General features: G+C 40.6%; 2 protein-coding genes and 1 long non-coding RNA gene across 5 annotated transcripts in view; 1 reads left to right on the top strand and 2 right to left on the bottom strand.

The window, feature by feature from the left end:
- The first annotated feature begins 78 nt into the window (after positions 1-78).
- Positions 79-27989, top strand: LOC105489699 (zinc finger protein 738). 2 transcript variants are annotated; one of them, XM_071086627.1, is made up of 5 exons: positions 79-253; positions 2914-3006; positions 17254-17380; positions 17885-17983; positions 25130-27989. In XM_071086627.1, exons 1-5 carry the CDS (start codon positions 251-253, stop codon positions 27178-27180), a joined length of 2373 nt encoding a protein of 790 aa, XP_070942728.1. In that variant the 5' UTR covers positions 79-250; the 3' UTR covers positions 27181-27989. The 2 variants fall into 2 exon arrangements, with proteins under 2 accessions (XP_070942728.1, XP_070942729.1); XM_071086628.1 differs by lacking the exon at positions 25130-27989 and adding an exon at positions 21563-23455 and having other exon boundaries at positions 17888-17983.
- LOC139360253 (uncharacterized) overlaps positions 15116-27997 on the bottom strand; it is a 56005-nt gene continuing 43123 nt past the window's right edge. For both annotated transcript variants that reach the window (XR_011617528.1, XR_011617527.1), the window contains exons 4-5: positions 21507-21606; positions 15116-15247 (exon numbers count right to left, since the gene is read on the bottom strand). This is a non-coding gene — a long non-coding RNA (uncharacterized lncRNA). The remainder of the gene's footprint in view (positions 15248-21506; positions 21607-27997) is intronic.
- On the bottom strand, positions 23424-24205 carry LOC139360250 (iron-sulfur cluster assembly 1 homolog, mitochondrial-like). The gene is made up of 2 exons (XM_071086658.1): positions 24052-24205; positions 23424-23758 (listed from the first exon to the last, which is right to left on the bottom strand). The coding sequence occupies exons 1-2, from the start codon at positions 24188-24190 to the stop codon at positions 23493-23495; spliced, it is 405 nt and encodes a 134-aa protein (XP_070942759.1). The 5' UTR covers positions 24191-24205; the 3' UTR covers positions 23424-23492.

Genomic DNA, 27997 nt, shown 5'->3' on the forward strand with positions numbered 1-27997 from the left:
TTTAAACGCTATCCAATCAGCGAAGCTGGGCTGGGTACTGTCCAATCAGGCACGCAGCTTGAGCGGAGAGGACGGCTTCCGGGATGTGGCGGGATTTGTCGGATCCTTTGTCTCCAGCTGCAGCTGGAGCTCCAGGATTCGTCTTCACTGCTGTGTCCTCTGCTTCTAGAGGCGCAGGCTGTGTGGCCCTGTGACCTGCAGGTATTGGGAATCCACAGCTAGGACGCCGGGACCCCCCGGAAGCCTAGAAATGGTGAGAGTGCGGAGTCCGACATCCCGAGAGAGGGGAAGGGCTGGTTGAAACCGGTGGGAAGTGGCTGTGGCGGGACTCAGGCTTCCCTGTAGTCAGCTTCACAATCTGCGCCCCGAGTTCTCCTTGCCCGGCTCGGCCTCAGTCGCCTTCAGCCATAAGATGGCGGTTGCGCCGACAGCCGGGCCCCCGGGCGTCCTGTCTCCTCTGCATAGTGACTGTGCCCTTGCCTGGAGCCCTCTCTGGGGATCTCTGCATTCGCAGCGCAGCTTCTCTACCGGATTGTGCAGGAACTATGAGAGGGTCGTCAGGGGAGGATCCTGACTTGGTTCATGAATGGGAAGAACTTTGTTCCGTGGGGTTCCCAGTTCCTATTTTCTCCTATTAAAAGTTAATGGGAGTCACTGCAAAAATATTAAAAGAATTTAATCGAAGAGTGGTTCTAGGCCGGGCGCTGTGGCTCACGCCTGTGATCCCAGCACTTTGGAAGGCCGAGGCGGGCGGATCACGAGGTCAGGAGATCAAGAACATACTGGCTAACACCGTGAATCCCCGTCTCTACTAAAAATACAAAAAATGAGCCGGGCGTGGTGGCGGGCGCCTGTAGTCCCAGCTACCTGGGGGACTGAGGCAGGAAAATGGCTTGAACCCAGGAGGCAAAGCTTGCAGTGAGCCGAGATCGCGCCACTGCACTTCAGCCTGGGCGACAGAGCGAGACTGCCTCAAAATAAATAAATAAAGAGCGAGACTGCCTCAAAATAAAAAAATAAATAAATAAATAAATAATTTAATCAAAGAATGGTTCTAGAATTGTAGAGCACCGAGCTATGGTTTGTAGTTTGTGGTCTATGGGAGAGGCTTGAAAGAAAGTCTTTTGTAAAATGCATGATGAAGAAAACCAAATTTAGTAATTAGTTAGGTACAGTTATGTGGTTTCTTAATTTGTACATTAAGGGTGAAAATTTCCTGGTTACGTAATTGGAGCTCAATTGGCAGTTTATAGTTGGTGAAGCCTGAATTTTGTTTCTCTTAATGTAGTAATTAAAAATAATGCACCCGAGTTACATTTTTTAATTAAAATAGGAACCCAGGGACTAGAGACATGTCAGTCTAATTGCCTGCCACTTAATTTTTATTTTCACACTCCACAGGGAAGTGATTTTCTGCTGTATTTTTCACCTTGGTCCCAAGCAGGGTCTTAAGTCTAACTCCCATCCCTCATTACTCCAGCCTCATTCTGGCTTGCAGGAAGATACTAAATTTTCAATTTCTTCTGGAGTTCCCAAATGCCAGCTTTCCCTCCCTAATTCACGTTGTCATATATTTGTGTTTTTTTGTTTTTTGTTTTGTTTTGTTTTTGAGATGGAGTCTCCCTCTGTCTCCCAGGCTGGAGTGCAATGGCAGGATCTCTGCTCACCGTAACCTCCGCCTCCCGGATTTAAACAATTCTCCCGCCCCAGCCTCCCTAGTAGCTGGGATTATAGGCGCGCACCATCATACTCGGCTAATTTTTGTGTTTTTTGTAAAGACGGGGTTTCACCATGTTGGACAGGCTGGTCTCGAACTCCTGACCTCAGGTGATCCGCCCGCATCGGCTTCCCAAAGTGCTGGGATTACAGGCGTGAGCCACCGCGCCTGGCCACGTATTTTGTAGTGTACTTTTTATACCATATTTTAATTAATTATTTTTTGGCAAAGCATTAAATGGTGTTTTTTTTGTTTTTTTTTTTTTTGACGGAGTTTCGCTCTTGTTGCCCAGGCTGGAGTGCAAAGGTGCCTACTGGGCTCACTGCAACCTCCACCTCCAGGTTCAAGAGGTTCTCATGCCTCATCCTCCCAAGTAGCTGGGATTACAGGCATACCCCACTATGCCCGGCTGATTTTGTATTTTTTAAAAAAGAGATAAGGTTTCTCCACGTTGGTCAGGCTGGTCAGGAACTCCCTACCTCAGGTGATCCACCTGCCTTGGCCTCCCAAAGTGCTGGAATTACAGGCGTGAGCCACTGTGCCCTGCATAAATGGGGTTTTTGGGGTTTTTTGTTTGTTTGTTTTTTGTTTGAGATGGAGTTTTGCTCTTGTTGCCCAGGCTGCAGTGCAGTGGCAGATCTCGGCTCACCTCAACCTCCGCCTCCCGGGTTCAAGCGATTCTCCTGCCTCAGCCTTGGAGTAGCTGGGATTACAGGCATGTGCCACCATGCCCAGCTAATTTTGTATTTTTAATAGAGATGGGGTTTCTCCATGTTGGTCAGGCTGGTCTCGAACTCCTGTCCTCAGGTGATCTGCCCGCCTTGGCCTCCCAAAGTGTGGGGATTACAGGCGTGAGCCACCACACCCAGACAAATGGTGCTTTTAAGAAGATTTGTTATCTGTTTGTAAATATTTTCCATGAAAAGAAAGCAAATGATAATCCCCTCACACTGTATTGCAAAAAATCTCAGTGTGTTTTTTCCTTTTATCTTTTTAGGCACAGAGATGTTATCAGAATTTTTTTGGGTCAGAGTTCCACTTTGGAAAATTTATGGGGTGATGTGTCCTCAGCCACCATTTAGTTTTTTCCTGGTCCTGGGTTTCAGTATTATCTGGGGATAAACTGAGATATCTGCCATGGTTATGTCAACTAGAGTGTCTAGTGGATATCGGCTCTGGTTTATTTTCTCCCATAGGACGACCTGAGATATGGAGTGTATCCTGTCAAGGGGGCAAGTGGATACCCTGGGGCTGAGAGGAATCTTCTGGAGTACTCTTATTTTGAAAAGGTAACCCCATGATATGTTAAAATTGTCTTCGGGACCAGCTTGACAAACATGGGGAAACCCCGTCTCTACTAAAAATACAAAAAACTTAGCTGGGCATGGTGGTGCATGCCTGAATTTCCAGCTACTCAGGGTTGCTGAGGCAGGACAATCACTTGAACCTGGGAGGAAGAGGTTGCGGTGAGCCGAGATCCTGCCATTGCACTCTAGTCTGGGCAACAAGAGTGAAACTCCGTCTCATAATAGTGATAATAATAATTATTCTAATAATGAATAAATTGTCTTCTATCAACCCAGCTTCCATTTCATGGAGATAAATTGCTTGTCAGCCAATCAGATGCTGGTAGTGAGGGGAAAACACAGAAATGATTTCTGCCCCCTGGATTCTGTAAGGGAGCAGAATAGTGAAATGAATATAGTAAAAGAAAAAGTAAAACAAAAGTGAAAAATATGTGACCAAAAACTAGTATCCCAAAAGACAAACAACAAAAACAACAACAAACTAACTCCAGTGAGATGGCATAAGAGCTTGCAAAGTAAAATGCACCTGGGACAGTCACCGAGAAATGGTGCAGTGTCTCCTGAATGGGTGGTTCTTGAGCACATAAGTGAGCAGGAGTGGGTGGAAGGATCTCTCCAGTAATTGAATGGCCTGACTTGAAACATGAGTCAGACACATCTGTTATTTAACCAGCACTGCCATTCCTGGATTTGTCCACCTTGAGATTTGTTCACTTATTTTCACCTCAGTTTTTTAGCTGTAACTTGTGTTATATTAGTAGGGCTTGAAAGGTAGAAAAATATTTACAAAGGGCATAAAAGATGTGGGTTTCAAAAAAATTAATCATATATTTCATCTGTCAAAAATTTTCACTTACCTTTTTCTTTCCCAAAGTGAGTTTACAAATTTTCTCAGGTGTGGTTTTTTTATGGCTGGGTGATTTCAAATAGAATTTCAAGGCTTAGCTTTTAGAATGCTACCAAAAAAGAAGAGGAAAAATCTCTATTCCATTTTTGCTGTAGAAAATGAATACATTTCCACAAGAAAATGTGGTGGATAATTGGTGAGTTACATAGAGTCATAAAAACATCAGTTCCTTTTTTTCTCAGGGTAAATTTTTGACAGCGAATATCTCTGTTTGAATTCTGTTATCTTGATTTCTGAGTTTTATGCTTAATTTTATGAGATGAAACTTGGTACTGCCTAGAAGTGTTTCCACGTGACTAAATGTTTGCTGCATGATTTTTAATGGAATTAATAAAATAATACATTTATTTTCTGAAAGAAATACTTTTGCTTTTCTTATTAAGGTATAAAATGTAAGCACCTTAAAATTTTCTTCCCTTATATGAACACTGTGTTTGAGTAATTTTTTTGGATTTTTCAAACACTTAGTTTCAAAAACCAAGTGAGTAACTCTAACATGGAAATTGAAGCTTGAGCCCAGTGACTCAGAGCTAAAGCTCATATTGAGACTGCAAAAGGAGGTTATTAAAGGTCCAGTTAGTTTTTTCTGGAGAGCCTCTCCTGCAGGTGTTCCAGCCTGCTCACTCCAGTCACGGAAGAAGCCTTTCTGCTGAGAGAAGCTACAGAATCCTGGAAAGCTACAGGCAGATGAGTTAAGGTTAAGACAAAAGGGGACTGGGAGGGTCTTACTGACCATGAAGTTGTTATTGTTTTAAGGCAGTTTCTAGACTTTGTAATATGTTACAAAGTTAGATTTCTGTTAAAAAATTTGAATTCCAGACCCAGGCGCGGTGGCTCATACCTGTAATCCCTGCACTTTGGGAGACCAAGGTGGGCAGATCACCTGAGGTCAGGAGTTTGAGACCAGCCCGACCAATATGGTGGAACCCCATCTCTACTAAAAATACAAAAATTAACTGGGCATGGTGGTGGGTTCCTGTAATCCCAGCTATTCTGGAGGCTGAGAGAGGAGAAATGGTTGAACCCAGGAGTCAGAGGTTGCAGTGAGCTGACACGATGCCACTGCACTCCAGACTGGGTGACAGAGTGAGGCTCCATTTCAAAAAAAAAAAAAATTGAATTCTAGAGCCGGGCATGGTAGCTCACATCTGTAATCCCAGGACTTTGTGAGGCTGAGGCGGGCATACCACCTGATGTCAGGAGTTCGAGACCAGCCTGACTAATATGGTGAAACCCCATCTCTACTAAAAATACAAAAATTATCCAGGCGTGGAGACGTGCACCTGTAGTTCCAGCTACTTAGGAGGGTGAGACAGAAGAAATGCTTGAACCCAGGAGATGGAGGTTGCAGTGAGCCGAGATTCATGCCACTGCACTCCAGCCTGGGCAATAGAGCAAGAATCCGTCTCAAAAAAAAAAAAAAAGAATTCAAAAAGAGGATTGCAACAGGAGGAATACCAATTATAAAAACTTTAAGGAATGCAATTTTAGGTAGACAAGGGCTTTTTTTCATAGAGTGGAGCCTACAAGATTAGAAAGTATGGAGGGGAATGGCAAATGGGGGTTAAAAATCAGATTTCAGATCAGAGAATGTTTTATCCTGAAGTCAGCATGTTCTTAGGAGGCATATAGAATGACTTGGTATAATGGCTCGGATTGAGGGTAGCTCAAAATTCAGTAGTCTGTGAAAAATTTTATTTAGACCACTGAAGACAAATACAGCTGACTCTTTTAATGAGAAAAAGAAGAAAAGGTGCCAAGTTTTTACCAAAAAAGGGTCCCAGTCCAAACCTCAAGAGAGGGTCCTTGGATTTCACTCTAAAGAAGAATTCTGGGTGAGTTCAGAGTAAAATGAAAGCAAGTTTATTAAGAAAGTAAAGAAATAAAAGAATTGCTTAATCCATAGGCAGAGCAGTCCGGAGACCTACTGGTTGCCCATTTTATGGTTCTTTTTTTTTTTTTTGAGATGGAGTCTTGCTCTGTTGTGAGGCTGGAGTGCGGTGGCATGATCTCTACTCACAGCAGCTTCTGCCTCCCAGGTTCAAGCCATTCTCCTGCCTCAGCCTCCTGACTGACTGGGACTACAGCCATCCACCACCACACCCAGCTAAATTATTTTTGTATTTTTAGTAGAGACGGGTTTCACCATGATGGCTAAACAAGGGGTGGATTATTATCCCAATTTTAAACCATATAGGGTAACTTCCTGATTTTTTTTTTTTTTTTTTTTTTTTTTTTTGAGACGGAGTCTCGCTCTGTCGCCCAGGCTGGAGTGCAGTGGCCAGATCTCAGCTCACTGCAAGCTCCGCCTCCCGGGTTCCCGCCATTCTCCTGCCTCAGCCTCCCGAGTAGCTGGGACCACAGGCGCCGCCACCTCGCCGGCTAATTTTTTGTGTTTTTAGTAGAGACGGGGTTTCGCCGTGTTAGCCAGGATGGTCTCGATCTCCTGACCTTGTGATCCGCCCGTCTCGGCCTCCCAAAGTGCTGGGATTACAGGCTTGAGCCACCGCGCCCGGCCAACTTCCTGATATTTTTATGGCATTTGTAAACTGTCATGGCACTGGTGGGAGCGTAGCAGTGAGGATGACCAGAGGTCACACTCATTGCCATCTTGGTTTTGTTGGGTTTTATGCTGCTGCTTTACTGCAAGCTGTTTTGCTAGCCAGGTCTTTATGACCTGTATCCTGTGCTAACCTCCTATCTTATCCTGTGACATAGAATGCCTAACTCTGTGGGAATTCAGCCCAGTAGGTCTCAGCCCTATTTAACCACCCCCTATTCAAAATGGATTTGCCCTGGTTCAATACGCCTTTGACATTTCTCCCCTCTTTTGTACAAAAAACCCCCTTAATCACAAGAGGGATGAAAAGTCATCTTCTGTAACTACTTCATGCTGTATAGGGGCAATGATATTCTTCCTTAACTATTAGAGTCTTTTGTATTTGAGGTAGACTGGATCTCAGTCAAAACTCATTAGTATGGTGACGTCCATTCATAACTCTGAGTTTCAAAAAAGGGGTTCTCTCTAAGATTAATTAGTGTTTAATTTAAGAAAACATCTAGGTTGGGTAGGTTGGGCGTGGTAGCTCATGCCTGTAATCCCAGCACTTTGGGAGGCTGAGGCGGGCGGGTCGCTTGAGGTCAGGAGTTCAAGACCAGTCTGGCCAACATGACAAAACCCTGTCTCTACCAAAAATACAAAAAATTAGCCAGGCGTGGTGGGGCGTGCCTGTAATCCCAGGTACTCAGGAGGCTGAGGCAGGAGAATCACTTGAACCCAGGAGGCAGAGGTTGCAGTGAGCCAAGATCGCACCACTGCACTCTAGTCTGGGTGACAGGGAGACTCCATCTCAAAAAAAAAAAAAAAAAAAAAAAAAAGAATAGGAAACATCCAGAAAGTTTATCCTGCATTTCTACACAAAAAGTACAACTGCAATATATTTGACAAATTCAGGCAGCCGCTTCTTGATAGCAAAAGGATCATTTCCAGAAGTCCCATCAGCTCTCAGGTTTCCCCTTTTAGAGGAGAAAAAGCTCCCCATATCCCTTGGTCCTATGGATGCCTAATTCTGTCACTCATAGGCACCAGCAAAGAGTGCAAGACAGATTAATCTAAAAGAATAGCAATTAACATCCAGTAATGTGAAACCATTTCTTAGCTGAGAGGGACTTTGCTGAGAGGGGTTTCTAACCTAAATCTTAGGAAGGACTATAAACTTCCTAAGTTGGACCTTGAATCCAAGTACAGTCAAGCATCCTTGCCTTCTTTAAGAGGCTCCTTTAACCCACGCTGTCTTAGAAGAGACTCTGACTTTCCTAAGTTGTGCCTCCAACCTAATCTCATCCTTTATCTAGGTATACGGACTCAAAGTCAGCCAGTTGGTATCCACAGATAATTTTTTGGGGGCAGGGACAGAGGTCTCTTAAGTGTAGTCCTTTTGTAGTTGCCAGGAAAATGTTACCAGAAAGAAGTCTTGATTCAGACCCCAAGAGAGGGTTCTAGTATCTTGCTCAAGAAAGAATTCAGGGCAAGTCATAAAATGAAAGCAAATTTATTAAGAAAGTAAAGAAATAAAAGAAATGGCTTTCTCCATAGGCTGGTTGTGTATTTTTATGGTTATTTTTAAATTATATGCTAAATAAAGGGTGGATTATTTATATAGCTCCTTTTTAGACCTTTACGATGTAACATCCTGATGTTGCCATGGCATTTGTAACCTCTCATGGCACTGGTGGGAGGGTAGCAGGAGAATGACCAGAAGTCACTCTCATCACCATCTTGGTTTTGGTGGATTTTATCCTGCTTCTTTACTGCAAGCTATTTTATCAGCCAGGTCTTTGTGACCTGTATCTTGTGCTGACCTCCTATCTCATCTTGTGACTCAGAATGCCTAACCATCTGGAAATGCAGCCCAGTAGGTCTCAGCCTTATTTTACTCAGCCCCTATTCAAAATGGAGGCTGTGCACCTCTGACAGAGTCTGTGTCTGGCTATGTAATACATAAGAAAAGAGAGCACCATCTAAGTCATAATGGGAAGGGTATTTCTTTCTATAAACTGTTCTTGTCCTATACATTTCTTCCATTTGACTTTTCATCAGTTGTATATTTTATAATAAACTGGTAAACATAACTACAGTGTTTTCCTGAGTTCTGTGAGTAGCTCGATCAGATAATTGAACTTGAGAAAGAGTCCCCAATCTTTAAACAGTAGCTCAGACAGACAGATGGGCCTATGGGGTTTGTGACTGGCGTCTGCAGTGAGGACAGTGTTGTGAGACTGAGCCCCTGGAATCAGCGTCTGTGCTGACTCTGGGTGGTGTCAGAATTCAAATATTACACACCGAGTTGGTGTTAGAGAATTGCTTGGTATTCAGCAAACTCTACAGATTTGGTGCCAGAAGAAAGATATCACAGAGGCGTGGCCTGCAATGGAACTGTAGGTGTCTGAAAATGGAAGGCTCTGTTCTGTACAGACTGTCCCACTGCCCATTGTCCTGTGATTCCAGGTCTTCTCTTAGGGTGAGAGAATGAAAACTCAGAGGAAAGGAGCTCTAATGACAGACTCCCTTGTCTCACAGCTGCCACCACAGGATTCCCACCCACTCACAAGCACACCCATTAGACACTGATGTGTCCACAGTCCTCCCAGGACTAGGCACCACCATCAGGAACTTCACCACAGCATTTTTGATCCTAGTGTTTCTTGCCAAAAAGCCACAAAAGTGTCTACAAGTCTCCTGGCATATCCCCACCCCCAGACACTGAATATGCAGCAGTAACCTGTTTTCTCCATCTACTTAGCATTATGGAGCACCTGTTCATAATCTCATCTACCTGCATGGACACAGAAATAAATCAGAGTACAGCCCCACCAGGACCACTATCTGTAGAACAAACAGTTTTTCCAGTTACACTGCACTCTTCTGCACTCATGGGTTTTTCTTTTCTTAACTTTTCTTTTTGGTTCAGGAATACGTATGCAGGTTTGTTATATAGGTAAAATTGTTTCATGGGGGTTTGGTGTAGATTATTTTGTCAGTGAGTTCCTAAGCATAGCACCAAAGAGGTATTTTTTTCTGATCCTCTTTGTCCTTTTATCCTTCGTCCTCAACTAGGCCTCTGTGACTGTTCCTTCTTTATGTCCATGTGTTCTTATTATTTAGCTCTTCCTTATAAATGATGACATGCATTTGATTTTCTGTTTTGCATTAATTTTCTAAGAATAATGGTCTCCAACTCCATCCATGTTGCTGCAAAGGACTTAATCTTGGTGTTTTTTTTTGTTTGCTTGTTTTTTTGAGACAAATTTTTTTTTTCTTTTTTTTTTTTTTGAGACGTAGTTTTGCTCTTGTTGTCCAGGCTGGAGTGCAATGGTGCGATCTTGGTTCACTGAAACCTTAGCCTCCCAGGTTGAAGCAGTTCTGCCTCAGCCTCCCGAGTAGCTGGGACTGCAGGTGTACCCCACCAAGCCCCACTAATTTTTGTATTTTTAGTAGAAACGGTGTTTCACCACGTTGGTCAGGATGGTCTCGATTTCCTGACCTTGTGTTCTGCCCACTTTGGCCTCCCAAAATGCTGGGATTACAGACATAAGCCACCGCACCCAGCCAGACGAATTCTTACTCTGTTGCTCAGGCTGGAATGCAGTGGCGTGATCTCTGCTCACTGCAACCTCTGCCTCCCAAGTTCAAGTGATTCTCCTGCCTCAGCCTCCCGAATAGCTGGGATTACAGGTACTTGCCACGACGCCCAGCTAATTTTTTGTATTTTTAGTAGAGACAGGGTTTTAGTATATTGGCCAGGTTGGTCTTGAACTCCTGATCTCAAGTAATCCACCTGCGTTGGCCTCCCAAAGTGCTGGGATTACAGGCATGAGCCACAGCACCCAGCTTTGTGTTGTTTTTATATGGCCACATAGTCTTCCATGATTTTTTTTTTTTTTTTTTTTTTTGAGACGGAGTCTCGCTGTGTCGCCCAGGCTGGAGTGCAGTGGCCGGATCTCAGCTCACTGCAAGCTCTGCCTCCCGGGTTTTTACGCCATTCTTCTGCCTCAGCCTCCCGAGTAGCCGGGACTACAGGTGCCCGCCACCTCGCCCGGCTAGTTTTTTGTATTTTTTAGTAGAGACGGGGTTTCACCGTGTTAGCCAGGATGGTCTCGAACTCCTGACCTCGTGATCCGCCCGTCTCGGCCTCCCAAAGTGCTGGGATTACAGGCTTGAGCCACCGCGCCCAGCCCCATGATTTTTATGTACCATATTTTACTTTGATTACATCTTTATTTTGTTTTTTGGAGACAGTGTCTCACTCTGTCACACAGGATGGAGGGCAGTGGTGCAATCTTGGCTCACTTCAGCCTCCACCTCCAAGGCTCAAGGCTTAAGGAATCCTACCTCAGCCCCTTAAGTAACTGGAACTATAGGCTCACACCATCATGCCTAATTTTTATTTTTTTATTTTTTGTAGAGATGCGGCTTTGCCATGTTGCCCAGGCTGGTCTTTAACTCTTGAGCTAAGGCATTCCATCTGCCTTAATCTCCTAAAGCACTGGGATTACAAGTGAGAGTCACCTCATGCTACCGTACTATGTTTTCAATCTAGTCTACCAACAATAGGCAATTAGGTTTATTCGATGTCTTTGTTATTGTGGACAGTGGTGAAATGAACATGCATGTTTTAAGTTTTGCATTTAAGTCTTCAATTCATGTTGAGTTGATTTTTATATATGGTGTAAGGAAGGGGACCAGTTTCAATCTTCTACATAGTGCTAACTAGTTATTCCAGTACCATTTATTAAATACAGATTTCTTTTCACATTCCTGTCAGGTTTATCAAAGATCAGATGGTTGGAGGTGTGTGGCATTATTTGTGGGCTCTCTATTCTGTTGCATTGTTCTATGAATCTGGTTTTATGCCAGTATAATGCTGCTTTGGTTACTGTAATGTAGTTTGAAGAGGGGCAATGTAATGCTTCCAGCTTCATTCTTTTTTTTTTTTTGAGACATTGTCTCACATTGTTTCCCAGGCTGGAGTGCTGTGCCATGATCTCAGCTTACTGCAACCTCCACCTCCCGGGTTCAAGCTATTCTCCTGCCTCACCCTCCTGAGTAGCTAGGATTACAAGTGCACGCCACCACACCTGGCTAATTTTTGTATTTTTGGTAGAGATTGGTTTTACCGTATTGGTCAGACTGGTCTTGAACTCCTGACCTCATGATCCACCTGCCTCGGCCTTCCAAAGTGGTGTGATTACAGGCGTGAGCCACCATGCCCGGGCTATGGAAAGCTTTTAAAACATCTATTGAAACAACTTTGTGGTTTTTGTCTTTAGTTCTGTTTATATGATGAGTAACATTTATTGTGTGTTGAACCAACCTTTTATTTCAGAGATACAACCAAGTTGGTCATAGTGCGTTAGGTTTTTGATGTTCTCCTGGATTCGGTTTGCCAGTATTTTGTTGAGGATATTTTCATCAATGTTCATTAAGAATATTGGCCTCAAGTTTTCTATTTTTTGTTTTATATTTGCCAGAGTTTGGTATCAGAATAATGTTATTTTTATAGAATAAGTTGGAAAGAAGTCCCCTTTTCTCAATCTTTTGAAATAATATTAGAAGTGGTACCAACTCTTATTTTTACATCTGGTGGAATTCAGCTGTAAATTTTTCTGATTCTTTGATGTTTTTGGTGGGTAGGCTATTTATTACTAACTCAGTTTTGGAGCTTGTTACTGGTCTATTCAGGGATCCAATTTCTTATTTGTTCAGTCTTTGGAGGATGTATCTTTGCTCCAAGGTTACAATCTGCAAGCTTGGCCCAGATGAATTCTCTACTGATATTCATGTTGCCTCAGTTTTTTTCTTTTAGGTAGACATATTACTTAGAATGTGCTAGAGCAGCCTGTATGAAGGGATCTCTCCTTTAATTGTACTCTGCTTGCTGTAACACCCAAGGATGCAGAGTCAGGTTGATCCCACCTAGAATCTGCACATAAGTTCTGGCCTCTGCCTGGGATTTACAAGACAGGGCCAGACTTTGGATTGAGAATGTACTGAAAACCAACAGAAGGCATTTTCTGTATTATGAGATGTCAGTGTAGAAATCTTAAATCCCCCATTTGAGAGTGTGGCTCTTTAAGCTTTTCAGTCTTGTTCAGTGACCTGCTACAGTCTGGGAGAGGCTCTAGGTGTAAGTAGAATCTAATGACAGAATCTGTAAGTGTAAACAAGCATCTTAAGAGTGAGAGATCAAGGCCACAAAGGATCCAGAGGCTTAGTATTCTTGTCCATCTTCTTACCCAAAAGCTAGCAAATCAGGATAGGGGATCCAGGTTCTGGAGCTCCACCAAGGCAGTTCCATTGTCTATTTAGAATCAACCCGAGTTTCTCCAGCCTGGCTTATCACTGGGCCATCAGCCCTGGTCACTGGGAACCCTCTCCTAATCATCTGGGTGTCCTTAAGACATTTGAGGATGTCAAGGGTAGAATTATATCAGGTTAACAAGAATGATTAATTCTGTTTCTGTCTTGTTGTAAGAGAAAGGAGACATCCTGTGTTTTTTTCTCCCTCATAACAACCAAGAGATAACATCGGTTGTTACCCAGATGAGAGTTTCTCAAGTTTTCTGGTACTGGGGTGAAAGAAAAAGAGGAGGTCTGGTGACCCAAACAAACTAATTGCTTCCGTTTCATACGATCATTCAAAAAAATAGATGAAGCGGTCAAGGTCCCTGCCATCCAGGAAATTTTAGTCTAGACCAGCAACTGGATACAAGTTTGAATTAAGCATTAGATGGTTGGTACAATGAATAGATGTGTGCAAAAACAACTTGGGCTGCTTCTTTTTAATATTGTTGTGACTTCTGAAGTTATCACCTGAAGGTATATTTATGCACTGAAGAGTTGTTACTATTATTTGTGTTTCTTTTACTTTTCTAAGAATACATATTTATCTTCTAATAAAATTATCCTAGAAAACTTTAAAATTTAAACATTTAAATTGCTTATTAGTATATGTTATAAAATTGACAGCAGTGACAAAAATAGATTGTGTTACATAACTCTGGGGTTTAAGGTTTTCTTTTTTTCTTTTTTCTTTTTTTCTTTTTTAGACGGAGTTTCGCTCTTGTTGCCCAGGCTGGAGTGCAGTGGCACGATCTCGGCTCACCTCAACCTCCACCTCCCGGGTTCAAGCGATTCTCCTGCCTCAGCCTCCCGAGTAGCTGGGATTACAGGAGTACACCACCACCCCGGCTAATTTTGTATTTTTAGTAGAGACGGAGTTTCTCCATGTTGGTCAGGCTGGTCTTGAACTCCCGACCTCAGGCGATCCACCCACCTCGACCTCCCAAAATGCTGGGATTACAGGTATGAGCCACCGTGCCAGGCCAGGATTTAAGTTTTTCTTAGGTAGGTTAGGAAAAACAAAACTGGAAATACCCCAGTGATGTAGAAAACAAGTTCTACCTAGTTTCTTTTCCCTGCCCCAGTTCTGATCAGATTCACCATTTTTGGAGGCCTTATTTAGGCCTGGCCCCACTCTGGAGTCTTTCCTTACAAAATGGATTTATAAAGATTCAAGTTTTGGGGGGTAAATCCTACTGACTTTCTAGAGCTGGTGCTCACAATATCCTGAAACCCAAAAACAGATACATAAGAAAAATAAACTATACATTTTAAGATCTTAATTTTTAAATTTTGTAGTAAAACCAGTACTTACAGAAACATTCCATTTAGCAACTTTTCTATTCCTGCAGATCCAGTAGGTGCTCTACAAGTCATAAACAAGTAAATATAAACACAAAAAAATTTCTCTAAACTATATTAAGCTCTTTCTATGTCTGTGTTTCTTTATATATCTTCATCTGTCTATATTTAGCTTTTAGTTATCTATATATCTTCATCTGTCTGTATATAGCTTTTAGTGCATATGTTTTTAAGAAAATCAATGACAGAGAAACAGAGAAGAAAATAATAATTCTGGGTCCTTTATCTAAATCCTGAGAATTATTGAATACTTACTATGAACTTTCAAGGTGTTATTAGGACATAATAACAAATAATAACACATAATGTGTTATTCCCAGCACAGTGCTCTCTAACGTACTATTGAGCACATAGTACCTGCTTAATAAACATTGCGTTAGTTCATGTGTACTTGTTGTTTTTTAAATGCAGACTTATTCAGACATTGTTACCTTCTCTGTCCTCTGTAAACTTTAGAGAGCCAGCAAAGAATATGAAACTTTACATTTTTTGTCTTTCTTTGTGTATCAGAAATATTGTATTGTGACAAGAGTGTGGAGTGTAAGTGACCCTGTGCTGTGCCTGCTTTCTCTAATGCTAATAATGAGCCCGGGGGAGCAACATCAGCACCGACAGGGGACTTGTTTGAAACACCCATCCATGGACCCTTTCCAAACCTACAGAATAACATTACATAAAGTGGGACCGACATTGCCAAGTGGTTTTTGAGTTCATTAAAGCTTGAGAGGCAATGCTTAGCTAAGTGGTTATCAGCCTAGACTTCTCATTAGCATTACATGGCCAATTTGCGGCAATCTCTTTACTTGTACCCTTTCCACAGATTCTGTGTATTGTTCTAGGTGAAAGTATTTGTGTTGTTTTAATTGTTTCTCATGTGACTCTAAGGCGAGACCAGAATCAAGTGTGTGGGGTTCAAGATACATTCATGAGAGTTTGCACTAAAAGGTAGTCACAGGTACTGTTCTGTTTGGTTTTGATAGGGAGAGGTCAATGTCACCCATATTTCCATTACTGTAGCAGAAATTGCTGGTGTTTGTGGCAAAGGCAGGCACCTGAAGACAGAAATAGAGAAACATATTTTTATATTCATCAAGCAGTTCATTGTTCCTGAATCTCTGCTGCTATAAAGGACAGAAATGGGTGGGCTTTTTCTACAGGTCTTATTTTTTCTGTGGGTGTGAGGCTTGCAGGTAAACAGGTGGTGCTGACACCTTTAAAGGAATTTTTTCAAGATGCAGGCATAACTTCTCCAGAGAATGTCATCTGAAAAGCATTTCCAAAGAAGATGAAAGAGGAAAAATGGCTTTTTTTTTCCCTCAGCTAAACATGTCTCAGATGAAGAGCTGTGTCCACTCTGCCTCCTGGAGTGCGATGCATTTAGTCCTTGCAAACCTTTACTTCTCTGCTTGTGTTTCTTTCCCCTAATGAGTTTAACTACTTTAAAAAATTCTTGTGATAGTCAAGGGTCTCTGCAAAATATTTCTCTCCTATATCCCAGAGCCTTCTCTACACTCTCTAAATCATGACTTCTTATATGCCATGCAGAATTCTTACCATGAATTTATAATCTGCAGTATTAAAAATGTTTCCCTTGTTGCTGTTGAACGTGGGAAGATGTGGATACTCAAGATTCCTGTTGGGGGAATGTTCTTAGTAAAGACGGAGAACATGTAATGTTGAGGTTTCATATGTGTTCATTAGCTCTATTCAGAACAGGGTTAAGAAAATCCTCATTTAAACAGGATGGCATTTATTACCCTGAAAGTTATGAAAAAAAAATTATTGGCCAATGCTTTCTAGGGTGCTCAAGAAAGACTACTTTAAATTGTTATTAAAAATTTCAGAACGGGCCGGGCGTGGTGGCTCAAGACTGTAATCCCAGCACTTTGGGAGGCCGAGACGGGCGGATCACGAGGTCGGGAGATCGAGACCATCCTGGTTAACACGGTGAAACCCCGTCTCTACTAAAAAATACAAAAAACTAGCCGGGCGCGGTGGCGGGCGCCTGTAGTCCCAGCTACTCGGGAGGCTGAGGCAGGAGAATGGCGTAAACCCGGGAGGCGGAGCTTGCAGTGAGCTGAGATCCGGCCACTGCACTCCAGCCTGGGTGACAGAGCGAGACTCCGTCTCAAAAAAAAAAAAAAAAAAAAAATTCAGAACGTAGAAGATATCTGCATCTTAAACTGCATAAAACTGATTTTTCTGTATGATTCAATTCAGACTATACTTTCTGGGGGGCAGTATCTCAGCAGTGATGCTGTGTTATTTGGTGTGCGTCAGCACATCATAAACATTTGTCCTCGTGCAGTTGATTTTAAAATTTACTTCAAGAGCTCTCTGAAATATTTATTTCAGTATAGAGTTAATTATTTTTCTCTTCATTATTAAGTATCTTTATGTAGCTAAAGAAGAGCTGTGCATAAACCATCACATTTAATCTGGTAGCTGCCTTTCTTTCTTAGGTTTTGTTTGCATATGTCTATCTGTGGAAAATGAAGACTCTTATCTTTGTTTACAGGCCAGAAAAATTGGTAAAACTCAGACTCTTCCACTTACTGGATGTTTGACAAAATATTCTTTTTGGGCCAAACACATTGGCATTGCTAGTGAGCTTGTTAGACATTCAGAATCTCCGACTTTATTTCACATCTTCTGAAAATAAAAATCTGCACAAGATCTCCAGTTTATTGTTCACATTGAAACTTGAGAGGGGCCGTCTAACTCAACATGTCATTTTTGCCTAAAAAATATGCACTACTCATTCTTTGTGATGCAAATATAACACTAAAAAATGTACATGTTTGTGTTTATGCCTTTAGTTTTATACCTTATTGTTCATAAAATTATCATATATACACTGGTATTGTGGATCTTAAACCATTCTCTTCTCAGAGTTAGAGAATACATTAGAGAATATTTCTATGTTGAGAATGTTGGATGATTTCAGTCATTCCTGTAAGTCAGAACCAACTTTCTTTACTCTCTCATTTAACCTTAATTCAAATGATAAATTCTACCCGTGGACACTTGTAAATATGTGTGTATGTGTGTTTTTCAGGGGCCGTTGACATTTAGGGATGTGGTCATAGAATTCTCTCAGGAGGAGTGGCAATGTCTGGACACTGCTCAGCAAGATTTGTATAGGAAAGTGATGTTAGAGAACTTCAGAAACCTGGTGTTCTTGGGTGAGAATAACTTTAATGCACCATTCCTTATATACACTAAAGGTTTCATTTCTCCATTTTTGTAGAATAATTTTTGGTAATTTATGCTTTGCATAAATGAGTTTCTGATTCCTGTTTTCAAAAAATCTCGAGGAATTATCTGTGTAGAAAAAAAAATTTCCTCAAGATATTTTATCTTAGCCTGAACTTTTTGCATTCCTGAGCTGGTCTGTACCCTTCACTCTAGAGTAGTGGTAGTTTCGGAAATTTAGTAGTATAAAATATTGTTGCCCGTATGTTAAAATCTATTTGCCACCACTAATTTTTGATTCATAAGTACTGAGTAGTGAAATTAAGGGCCTACAAATTTAAAATATTTTCTAAATGTTAAGAACTTTCTGTCATTAAATAGAATTTTGGGATGAATTTTCTAGAATACTCTATTACATCCTCTTTACTAAGTACAGTAATAGGTAGGTAATTAGAGAATATGAGCAAGATTCATGTTACTTATTTTTAATAAAGCAGGTATTGATGTCTCTAAGCCAGATCTGATCACCTGTCTGGAGCAAGGAAAAGATCCCTGGAATATGAAGAGACACAGTATGGTAGCCACACCCCCAGGTAGGTGAGAGTGAATAAAACAGTTGACATAGATGAAAGGTTGGAAGATTACAAAAAAAAAAAAAAAAAGGCAAGTCCCTATAATGTGATTTGGGAAGCTGTGTTCCAAAGCAAATAGATTCTGGGAAGCCTGAGGTGTGTGTTTCGGTTTTTTTGTTGTTGTTGTTGCTCTCACATAGGGCCATCTTCTGTCTTAGGCTTTTAAATTCTCTAAGGAGTCTACTTTCACTTCATTGATTTTCCTTCAAGTTTACAGTGAGAGCCAGAGTCCTCTATGGCATATAAGAGACTACATAATCTGACTGCTTTTCCATTGTTTGGGGGGACACACAAATACCTGCATGATTTTGAGAAACTTTATGTTAAACTATTATTTTGGTTCTCTCTTGCATCATGTCTAAAATGTGTGAGAATAGTCGTCACTGTTCTATTGGTTTTTATGTTAATTTTCTGCACATTCCATCCTTTTTAATTAGTATATTCTTGAAATATAGTCTGAAATTATAAATATGATGTCCCTCTGCTTTGTTCTTTTTCCTCAAGATTGCTTTGGCTATTCAAATTTATTGTAGTTTTTTTGTTTTGTTTTGTTTTTTGTTTTGAGACAGAGTTTCACTCTTGTTGCCCAGACTGGAGTGCAATGGCACAATCGTGGCTCACCATAACCTCTGCCTCCAGCGATTCTCCTGCCTCAGCCTCCCAAGTAGCTGAGACTACAGGCATGTGCCACCATGCCTGGCTAATTTTGTATTTTTAGTAGAGCTGCCTCAGCCTCTCAAAGTGTTGGGATTACAGGTGTAAGCCAGTACACCCAGCCTTTTTTTCTATTTTATACTTTCATTCCATTTTGATCATAGAATGTAATTCATAAAATGTCAAATTTAACAAATTTTTAAGATGCCGTTTTTGGCCTAACAGGTGGTCTATCAAAGAGAATATTGCATAAGCTATTGAGAAGGATATGTTTCCTCATATTCTTGAGGACTCTTCTCTATTTCTCTGTTAAAAATAATTGTACTGGCCGGGCGCCGTGGCTCACGCCTGTAATCCCAACACTTTGGGAGGCCAAGGCAAGCAGATCATCTGAGTTCAGGAGTTCGAGACTAGCTTGACCAACGTGGAGAAACCCCGTCTCTATTAAAAATACAAAATTAGCCAGGCATGGTGGTGCATGCCTGTAGTCCCAGCTACTCAGGAGGCTGAGGCAGGAGAATCGCTTGAACCCAGGAGGCGGAGGTTCTGGTGAGCCGAGATTGTGCCATTGCACTCTCAAGCCTGGGCAACAAGAGCAAAACTCAAAAAAAAAAAAAATTGTATTATACTGCCTTCAGTTCCTCTCTTCACTTACTAATATTCTGTCTTGTTTTATTTTTATTACAGAAAGTGGGTTATTGAAATTTCCTACTATAATTATATTGCTGTCTAGGTGTTTCTTCCAGTCTGTCAATATTTGCTTTATATATTTGGAAGCTTAGTGTGACATAGACACAGACACACACACACACATGCACACACAAATTTGTCATAGGTTCCCAGTTAATCTATTATTGTTTAATGTCCTTCTTTGTCTCTTTGCAATTTTGACTTAAAATACTTTATGTAAGATATGACAGTTTTTGACTTAAGATGTAGATTTTGTAATACTATTTTTACTTCTTCTGCTCTCATTTGGTTAGTATTTGCATGCAATGTCTAAATCTATTTTGCCACCTTCAATATTTTTTATCATTAGATGTCAGCTGACCCTTGTAGAAAGGCAAATTGGATCTTGGTTTTTAATAATTTTAAATACATGTCTTTATTGAAAGTATGTCTCTTAATTGGAAAGTTTTCTGAAGCAAAGAGACTTACTAATTTTTTTGTTGTTGTTCTGTTTGATTCTTGCATCTTTGTCCTACATTTTCTCTCTTTCTGTTTCTCTTTGTGGCTGTTTTATTTTTACTTTGATATGCTTTTACTTCTTTCTTATTTTGTTTTCTGTATCTATACAGGCGTATTCTTTGTGGTTCATGGGAGATTACATAAAACTTCTAAAAGATACAATATATTTCAGTCTGGTTAAAAATGAACTTTAGTTGCAAGCAAAAATTTTTTCTCATTACATATGTTCTCAGATTTGTCATTGATATTGCTAATTACATTTTTTATTTTGTATATTAACAGATATTTATAATGATTTCTATGCTTTTATCTTTCAAATTTTGGAGATTAATTAAAAATTTCTTCTGTGCCATTGTGATAATGCTAAGAAATTTATTTTTGTGTATGTGCATGTCTTTCCCAAAAAATAATGTGTTTTAATATGATTTCGTGTTGCCTTGTTGAATCATCTTATTTTCATTGGAAGCAACTGCTTTCAGCACCTTTTATATGTAAGGAAGTGTCCATATACTTTTTAAAGTTTGGTTATTTTTGAAGTTTTTTTTCTTTTTATTTAGCAGGACAAATTTGGTGATGGTGTTACACTTGATAACTGTTTTCCTCAGAAATTTGACTATACCACACAGTTTCCTTCTGTCCTGAAAAATTTTTGTTGAGAATCCACTGGCTATCTCATAAGAGTATTCTTGCAAATAATATCACTTTTTTTTTTTTGAGATGAAGTATCACTCTTGTTCTCCAGGCTGGAGTGAAACAATGTGATTTCACCTCACTGCATCCTGGGTTCAAGCAGTTCTCCTACCTCAGCCTCCCGAGAAGCTGGGATTACAGGCATATGCCACCACACCCGGCTAAGTTTGTATTTTAAGTAGAGACGGGATTTCTCCATGTTGGTCAGGTTGGTCTCGAACTCCTGACCTCAGGTGATTCACCCATCTCAGCTTCCCAAATTGCTGGGATTACAGGTCTGAGCTACCACGCGCAGCCAACACATCACTTTCATCTTGCAGCTCCCAAGATTCTCTTTTCTGTGACTTTTAAAATTGTGCTTACATATGAGTTTGATATAAGTATCTTTGTATCCTAGTTTGTTTGTCGAGTTTCTTCATTTTTATGTCATTTTTAAAAGATTTTTCAGTTATTTTTTATATTTTTTACCTCTATTATTTTTTTTGATATTTTAAATATTTCTGTTCTTATTTCCAGTTTTCTGATTTTCTATAGTTCTCTGTGTTCATATTTTACTCATTGAGTATTATTCAATTTATTTTCAATTTTAAAAATGAAGGTACACATCATTTTTTATTTCTTTCTGAAAATTTTATATTTTTGTTGGAACCACATTGCCCTGTTTTATATATATTCTAATCTTTTATTAAAATTTGCACGTTTACCTGCAAAAAATGTTACCTGTCCCAGTCTTTATAATGTGGCTTTCTCCTGGCACACTTTGAACAATTATCTGGGTTAGAGATTCTGAGAGTCTCTCAAACATATTCTCAGAATATGTCTTGTTTGAAATTTTGTGTTTATTTTTTAGTTAAAGGAAATTATTTATCTTCTTTGTTAAGACTCAGTAATCACTTGCTGCACCTCTGTTCTTTCTGTGGTACTGCAGTCTGTTCACTGCTGTAACATTTACCTGTGATCTCAGCAGACTCAAACTGTCATTCCAAAGTATACCACCATTTCTTTCAGCACTGTATGTCATGGGTGACAGAAACCAGTGTCTTCAAAGGCTCCTACAAGCAAGTAATAAAGATATATGAGCCGGTATTTTACTTGTGTTTTTATTTTATTTTATTTTATTATTTTTGAGGCCACATTTTTTAAAATTGACAACTCAGTCTCTACATACATGCAGTATTGCATGAATTATAAGTAGATCAACAATTATATTATTGATACAAACTCATGAGCATTTACGTAAAACTACCGCTCTAGGTTTTGGTGTGTTTTGTGCCAGCTACTTTAGTGAATAAAAGGAACTAAACTACTTGAATTCATGAGAATCAGCTTTCAAAAAAAGCATATATGTCATCTCATAGAATATTTAATATGTCAAACCCAGGAAAATCAGTAACTAAGTGACAGAAGGACCACTTTTAAAGAAAAGTTGATGATAAAAATGTTAGGCTAAAATATTAACAACTTTAGCAACTGGACCAAGGAACCATAAAGTATATGCACACTGGGAGTTTTAAGAAAAGATCCCCACGTTCTCCTGCACAATGAGGACCACATTCCAAAAACATAATTCTGGGTTGTTACAATGTCTCCTCTGCTACAAACCATAGTTTCAAAGATGAAAGAAACAAGATGGTAATTCACATAAAAGGGTTTTAAAATTCTTTCCACTCAAAATAAAATAAAAATAATATGATCTCTATCAAATTATAAAGAAATTATATCAAAATGGTGACCAAATAAAGAACACAGACCATTTGCCTTCACTGACTGCCTCAGAGGGCAGAGCATGTGTCACCTACAAGGAAGGGGAGGTGTGGGTAGAGTCCCTACTCTCCCGGGGCCTGTGGAGTGGGGCTGGATAGGAGCCCTTTGGTTTCCCTGGGGTTTTGCTTCCTCACATAGGGAATTGAGGGAGGCGGGCTAGATGACTTTAAGAGACCCCTCAACTAAGAGAATCAAAGTCACCTTGAGATCCCATCTCTGAGCAGGCACATAAGGTGGCAAAAGAAATGGATTGAAAAACAGACGGATGATGTCTTTCTCACCTTTTAATATCATCACTGAGAACTAATCTGTACTATAGTTGAAGAAAATCTTTGCCTGGTACTATTAAAGGGTATGCAGTGAGGCATCTGACAATGAAATTTTTCATAAAAATATATAAAAAGGCTTTATTAAGTTTGGGTGGAAAGACAATGCACCCTCATGTTACTACTACCAGCAGTCAGGATGTCCTGTCTCAGATTTTAGGAGTCACCGATCTGGTTGGGAGAAATGCTGAGGGGGATGCATATTCAACCCATTCAGTAGAGAGTTAAGGAGTGCACACTGTTCAGGAAATGGATAAACAGGTGCCCAGGAAGGCAACTTTAATGAAACTGGTTCTAAAACAAAGGATGCAAGAGACCTAAATGATCCAAAGAGAGTGATGGCTTCTCATTTTCTGTCCCCTAATGAGAATACAAACTTTCTTTTTTTTTTTTTTTTTTTTTTTTTGAGACGGAGTCTCGCTCTGTAGCCCAGGCTGGAGTGCAGTGGCCGGATCTCAGCTCACTGCAAGCTCCGCCTCCCGGGTTCACACCATTCTCCGGCCTCAGCCTCCAGAGTAGCTGGGACTACAGGCGCCCGCCACCTCGCCCGGCTAGTTTTTTGTATTTCTTAGTAGAGACGGGGTTTCACCGTGTTAGCCAGGATGGTCTCGATCTCCTGACCTCATGATCCACCTGTCTCGGCCTCCCAAAGTGCTGGGATTACAGGCTTGAGAATACAAACTTTCTTCTGGGATCTAACACACTAGCTTCATTTTCAAGATACATCACTTTATTTTCCTTACAAGGCAGCAGCACATTAAGCACATGATAGTCACATGATTTCTGCAGTGAGCCCCAAGGCTTCCCCGAGCTTTCCTGGAACCTACGGCCAGAAGAGTCCTGAGATTTCAAATATTAAAGCTTTCTATATAGCCACAAGTCCCTTTGATGTTTGGGTTATTGAACACAAACTCACTGGATAATTTGTCTTCAACATAGTCCATTTCTGTTCCTAAAAGTGTTAGCTTTGCTTTCTTTTTGATGAATGCTCTGACTCCATCTTGAATAACTTCATCAGAATCTCCTTTTATCTTTGTATATTCTAGAGTATAAGAAAGGCCATTAGAGCCCCTGGTTCGGACACCGACTTTTACACCTAGATGCTCAGGCTTATCTTTTTTTTTTTTTTTTGAGACAGAATCTCGCTCTGTCTCCCAGGCTGCAGTGCTGTGGCACCATCTCAGCTCACTGCAAGCTCTGCCTCCCGAGTTCATGCCATTCTCCTGCCTCAGCCTCCTGAGTAGCTGGGACTACAGGCCCTGCCACCACGCCCAGCTAATTTTTGTATTTTTAGTAGAGTCAGGGTTTCACTGTTAGCCAGGATGGTCTTGATCCCCTGACCTCGTGATCCGCCTGCCTTGGCCTTCCAAAGTGCTGGGATTGCAGGCCTGAGCCACCGCGCCCGGCCAGGCTTATCTTTAAGAAGTTGTTTTATCTTGTTTACTGCTGGAGGTGTCAGGGTGAGGGTGGCCCAGGTGGGCTGCAGTTTCCTCTTGCTCACAGCCTGGACAGTTGCCTGGATTAAGGAAGCTGACATCTTCGCCATTCTGGCACCCTAGTGCCTTGGGCCGGAGCTCGGCTCCCTCAGCCTCTCTCCATGGACACGGTGGGTGCGTTCTACCTGTGTTTTTTTTTTTTTTTTTTTTTAATATATCAAATGTTGGCAATTTACTTATTTTTTTTTCTTTCTTTTTTTTGAGATATAGTCTCACTCTGTTGTCCAGACTTGAGTGCAATGGTGTGATTTCGACTCACTGCTACCTCTATATCCTGGGTTCAAGCAATTCTCCTGCCTCAGCCTCCTCAGTAGCTGGGATTACAGGTTGAGCCACTATGCCTGGCTGGCAATTTACTTCTTTTTGTTTTGTTTTTTTGAGATGGAATCTCGCACTGTCACCCAGGCTGGAGTGCAATGGCGCAATTTCGACTGACTGCAACATCTGTCTCCTGGGTTCAAACAATTCTCCTGCCTCAGCCTTCTGAGTATCTGGGACTATGGGCACACACCACCATGCCCAGTTAATTTCCGTATCTGTAGTAGAGATGGGGTTTCACAATGTTGGCCAGGATGGTCTCAATCTCCGGACCTCATGATCCACATGCTTCAACCTCCCAAACTGCTGGGATTACAGGTGTGAGCCACCACACCCAGGGCAATTTAATTCTAAAAGCATTGTTATGTTGAGGAGCAGAAACAGCTGTGTTGGGTAAATGTAACAAACTTTTTTTTTTTATTATTGTATGTAACTTTTTGCATTGTGCTCACTTGGGGTACTTTAAACATTTAGCTCATTTATAATTTTTCTCAGATGTATTTTGGTTAGTATGTTTTTGTTACATATATATGTCTATAAAAATTAGGGCCTTTCGTATTTTGCTATATCATCTTGTATATGTAGTTTGTATAATGTTATAGGTTAGATTTGTAATCTATATTTATCTGAGTCTAGTAAGTGGAGTAATTTGATATTTTTATTTCTTTCAGTTAAATGTTCTCATTTTGCCCAGGACCTTTGGCCACAGCCAGGCATAAAAGATTCTTTCCAAAAAGTGATACTGAGAGAATATGGAAAATACGGACATAAGGATTTACAGTTAAGAAAAGGCTATAAAAGTATGAATGAGTGTAATGTGCACAAAGAAGGTTATAATGAACTAAACCTGTGTTTAACAACTACCCAGAGCAAAATATTTCAATGTGATAAATATGGGAAAGTCTTTCATAAATTTTTAAATTCAAATACACATAAGACAAGACATACTGGAAAGAAACCTTTCAAATGTAAAAAATGTGGCAAATCATTTTGCCTGCTTTTACACCTAAGTCAACATAAAAGAATTCATGTTAGAGAGAATTCTTACCAATGTGAAGAATGTGGCAAAGCTTTTAAATGGTTCTCGACCCTTACTAGACACAGGCGGGTTCATACTGGAGACAAATCCTACAAACATGAAGAATGTGGAAAAGTTTTTAACCAGTCTTCAACTCTTACTAGACATAAGGTAATTCATACTGGAGAGAAACACTGCAAATGTGAAAAATGTGGCAAAGATTTTAAACAGTCCTCACACCTTACTAAACATAAGATAATTCATGCTAGAGAGAAACCCTACAAATGTGAAGGATGTGACAAAGCTTTCTGCCAATTCTCATACCTTACTAAACATAAGATGATTCATACTGGAGAGAAACCCTACAAATGTGAGGAATGTGGCAAAGCTTTTAATTGGTACTCACACCTTACCAGACATAAGATAATTCATACTGGAGAGAAACCCTACAAATGTGAAGAATGTGGCAAAGCCTTTAATGTATTTGCAACCCTTACCAGACATAAGATAATTCATACTGAAGAGAAACCCTACAAATGTGAAGAATGTGGCAAAGCTTTTAAACAGTCCTCAAACCTTACTACTCATATGAAAATTCATTCTGGAGAGAAACCCTACAAATGTGAAGAATGTGGCAAAGCTTTCTTCCGATTCTCATACCTTACTACACATAAGATAATTCATACTGGAGAGAAACCCTACAAATGTGAGGAATGTGGCAAAGCTTTTAACTGTTACTCCTACCTTACTGCACATAAGATGATTCATACTGGGGAGAAACCCTACAAATGTGAAGAATGTGGCAAAGCTTTCTACCGATTCATATACCTTACTACACATAAGAGAATTCACACTGGAGAGAAACCCTACAAATGTGAAGAATGTGGCAAAGCTTTCTACCGATTATCTTACCTTACTACACATAAGATGATTCATACTGTAGAGAAACGCTACAAATGTGAGGAATGTGGCAAAGCTTTTAACTGGTACTCACGCCTTACTATACATAGGAGAATTCATACTGGTGAGAAACCCTACAAATGTGAAGAATGTGGCAAAGCCTTCAGTGTATTCTCAACTCTTACTAAACATAAGATAATTCATACTGGAGAGAGACCCTACAAGTGTGAAGAATGTGGCAAAGCCTTTAATGTATTCTCAACCCTTACTAAACATAAGAGAATTCATAATGGAGAGAAACCCTACAAATGTTTAGAATGTGGCAAAGCTTTCTACCAATTCTCATACCTTGCTACACATAAGGTGATTCATACTGGAGAGAGACCCTACAAACATGAAGAATGTGGCAAAGCTTTTAACTGTTCCTCACAAGTTACTAGACATAAGATAATTCATACTGGAGAGAAACCCTACAAATGTGAAGAATGTGGCAAAGCTTTTAAAAAGTCCTCAAACCTTACTAATCATAAGATAATTCATACTGGAGAAAAGCCCTACAAATGTGAAGAATGTGGAAAAGCTTTTAACCAGTCCTCAACTCTTACTAGACATAAGAGAGTTCATACTGGAGAGAAACCGTACAAATGTGAAGAATGTGGCAAAGCTTATAACTGGTCCTCAAACCTTACTAAACATAAGAGAATTCATACTGGAGAGACACCCTACAAATGTGAAGAATGTGGCAAAGCTTTTAACCAATCTTCAACCCTTACTACACATAAGATAAGTCATATTGGAGAATAACATTACAAATGTGAAAAATGTGGCAATCCTTATCACCGGTACTCATACCACTACACAGGAGGATTCATATGGAAGAGAAGTTCTACAAATGTGAAGAATGTGGCAAAGGCTTTAACTGGTCCTCTACCCTTACTTGTGGGCAGCAACCCACCCAGGTGCTCAGGCAAGAGACTGAGGGCACGAATTGTTCCAGTATAATAAAATATATAAAATAAGAATAGTTATGCTAGATGTAGACAATAGATATGATTATGTGTGAATATCATTAATCATTAGTTTGTAGCAATTACTCTTTATTCCAATATTATAATAATCCTTGCTCTATAATCATAAACCTAGGAAAAACCAGGCCATACGGATATAGGAGTTGAGGGAACATAGCGAGAAGTTACCAGAAGACCAGTGTGAGTCCTCGGTCATGGCCAGACAGGGCCACTAGAGGGCTCCTTGGTCTAGCAGTAACACCAGTGTCTGGGAAGATGCCCTTCACCAAGCGGACCATGGTCTAGTGGTAGTGTCAGTGCCAAGGAAAAGCACCCGCTACTTAGCAGACCGTGAAAGGGAGTCCCCCTTTCCCAGGGGAGTTTAGAGAAGACTACTCCACTGGGCCTGCCCACAGTTATCCAGAGGCCTAACCATCTCCCTGTGATGCTGTGCCTCAGTGGTCACTCTCCTAGTCTGCTTTCATGTTCCATCATGTACACCTGGCTCTGCCTTCTAGATAGCAGTAGCAAAATTAGTGAAAGTACTAAAAACCTCTGCTACAAAGAAATAACGGCATGGGCTGTCTCTCTCTCTCTCTCTCCCTCCCCCTCCC

Source organism: Macaca nemestrina, chromosome 20, assembly GCF_043159975.1.
Source record: "Macaca nemestrina isolate mMacNem1 chromosome 20, mMacNem.hap1, whole genome shotgun sequence".
In the NCBI taxonomy this organism is placed as follows: domain Eukaryota; kingdom Metazoa; phylum Chordata; class Mammalia; order Primates; family Cercopithecidae; genus Macaca; species Macaca nemestrina.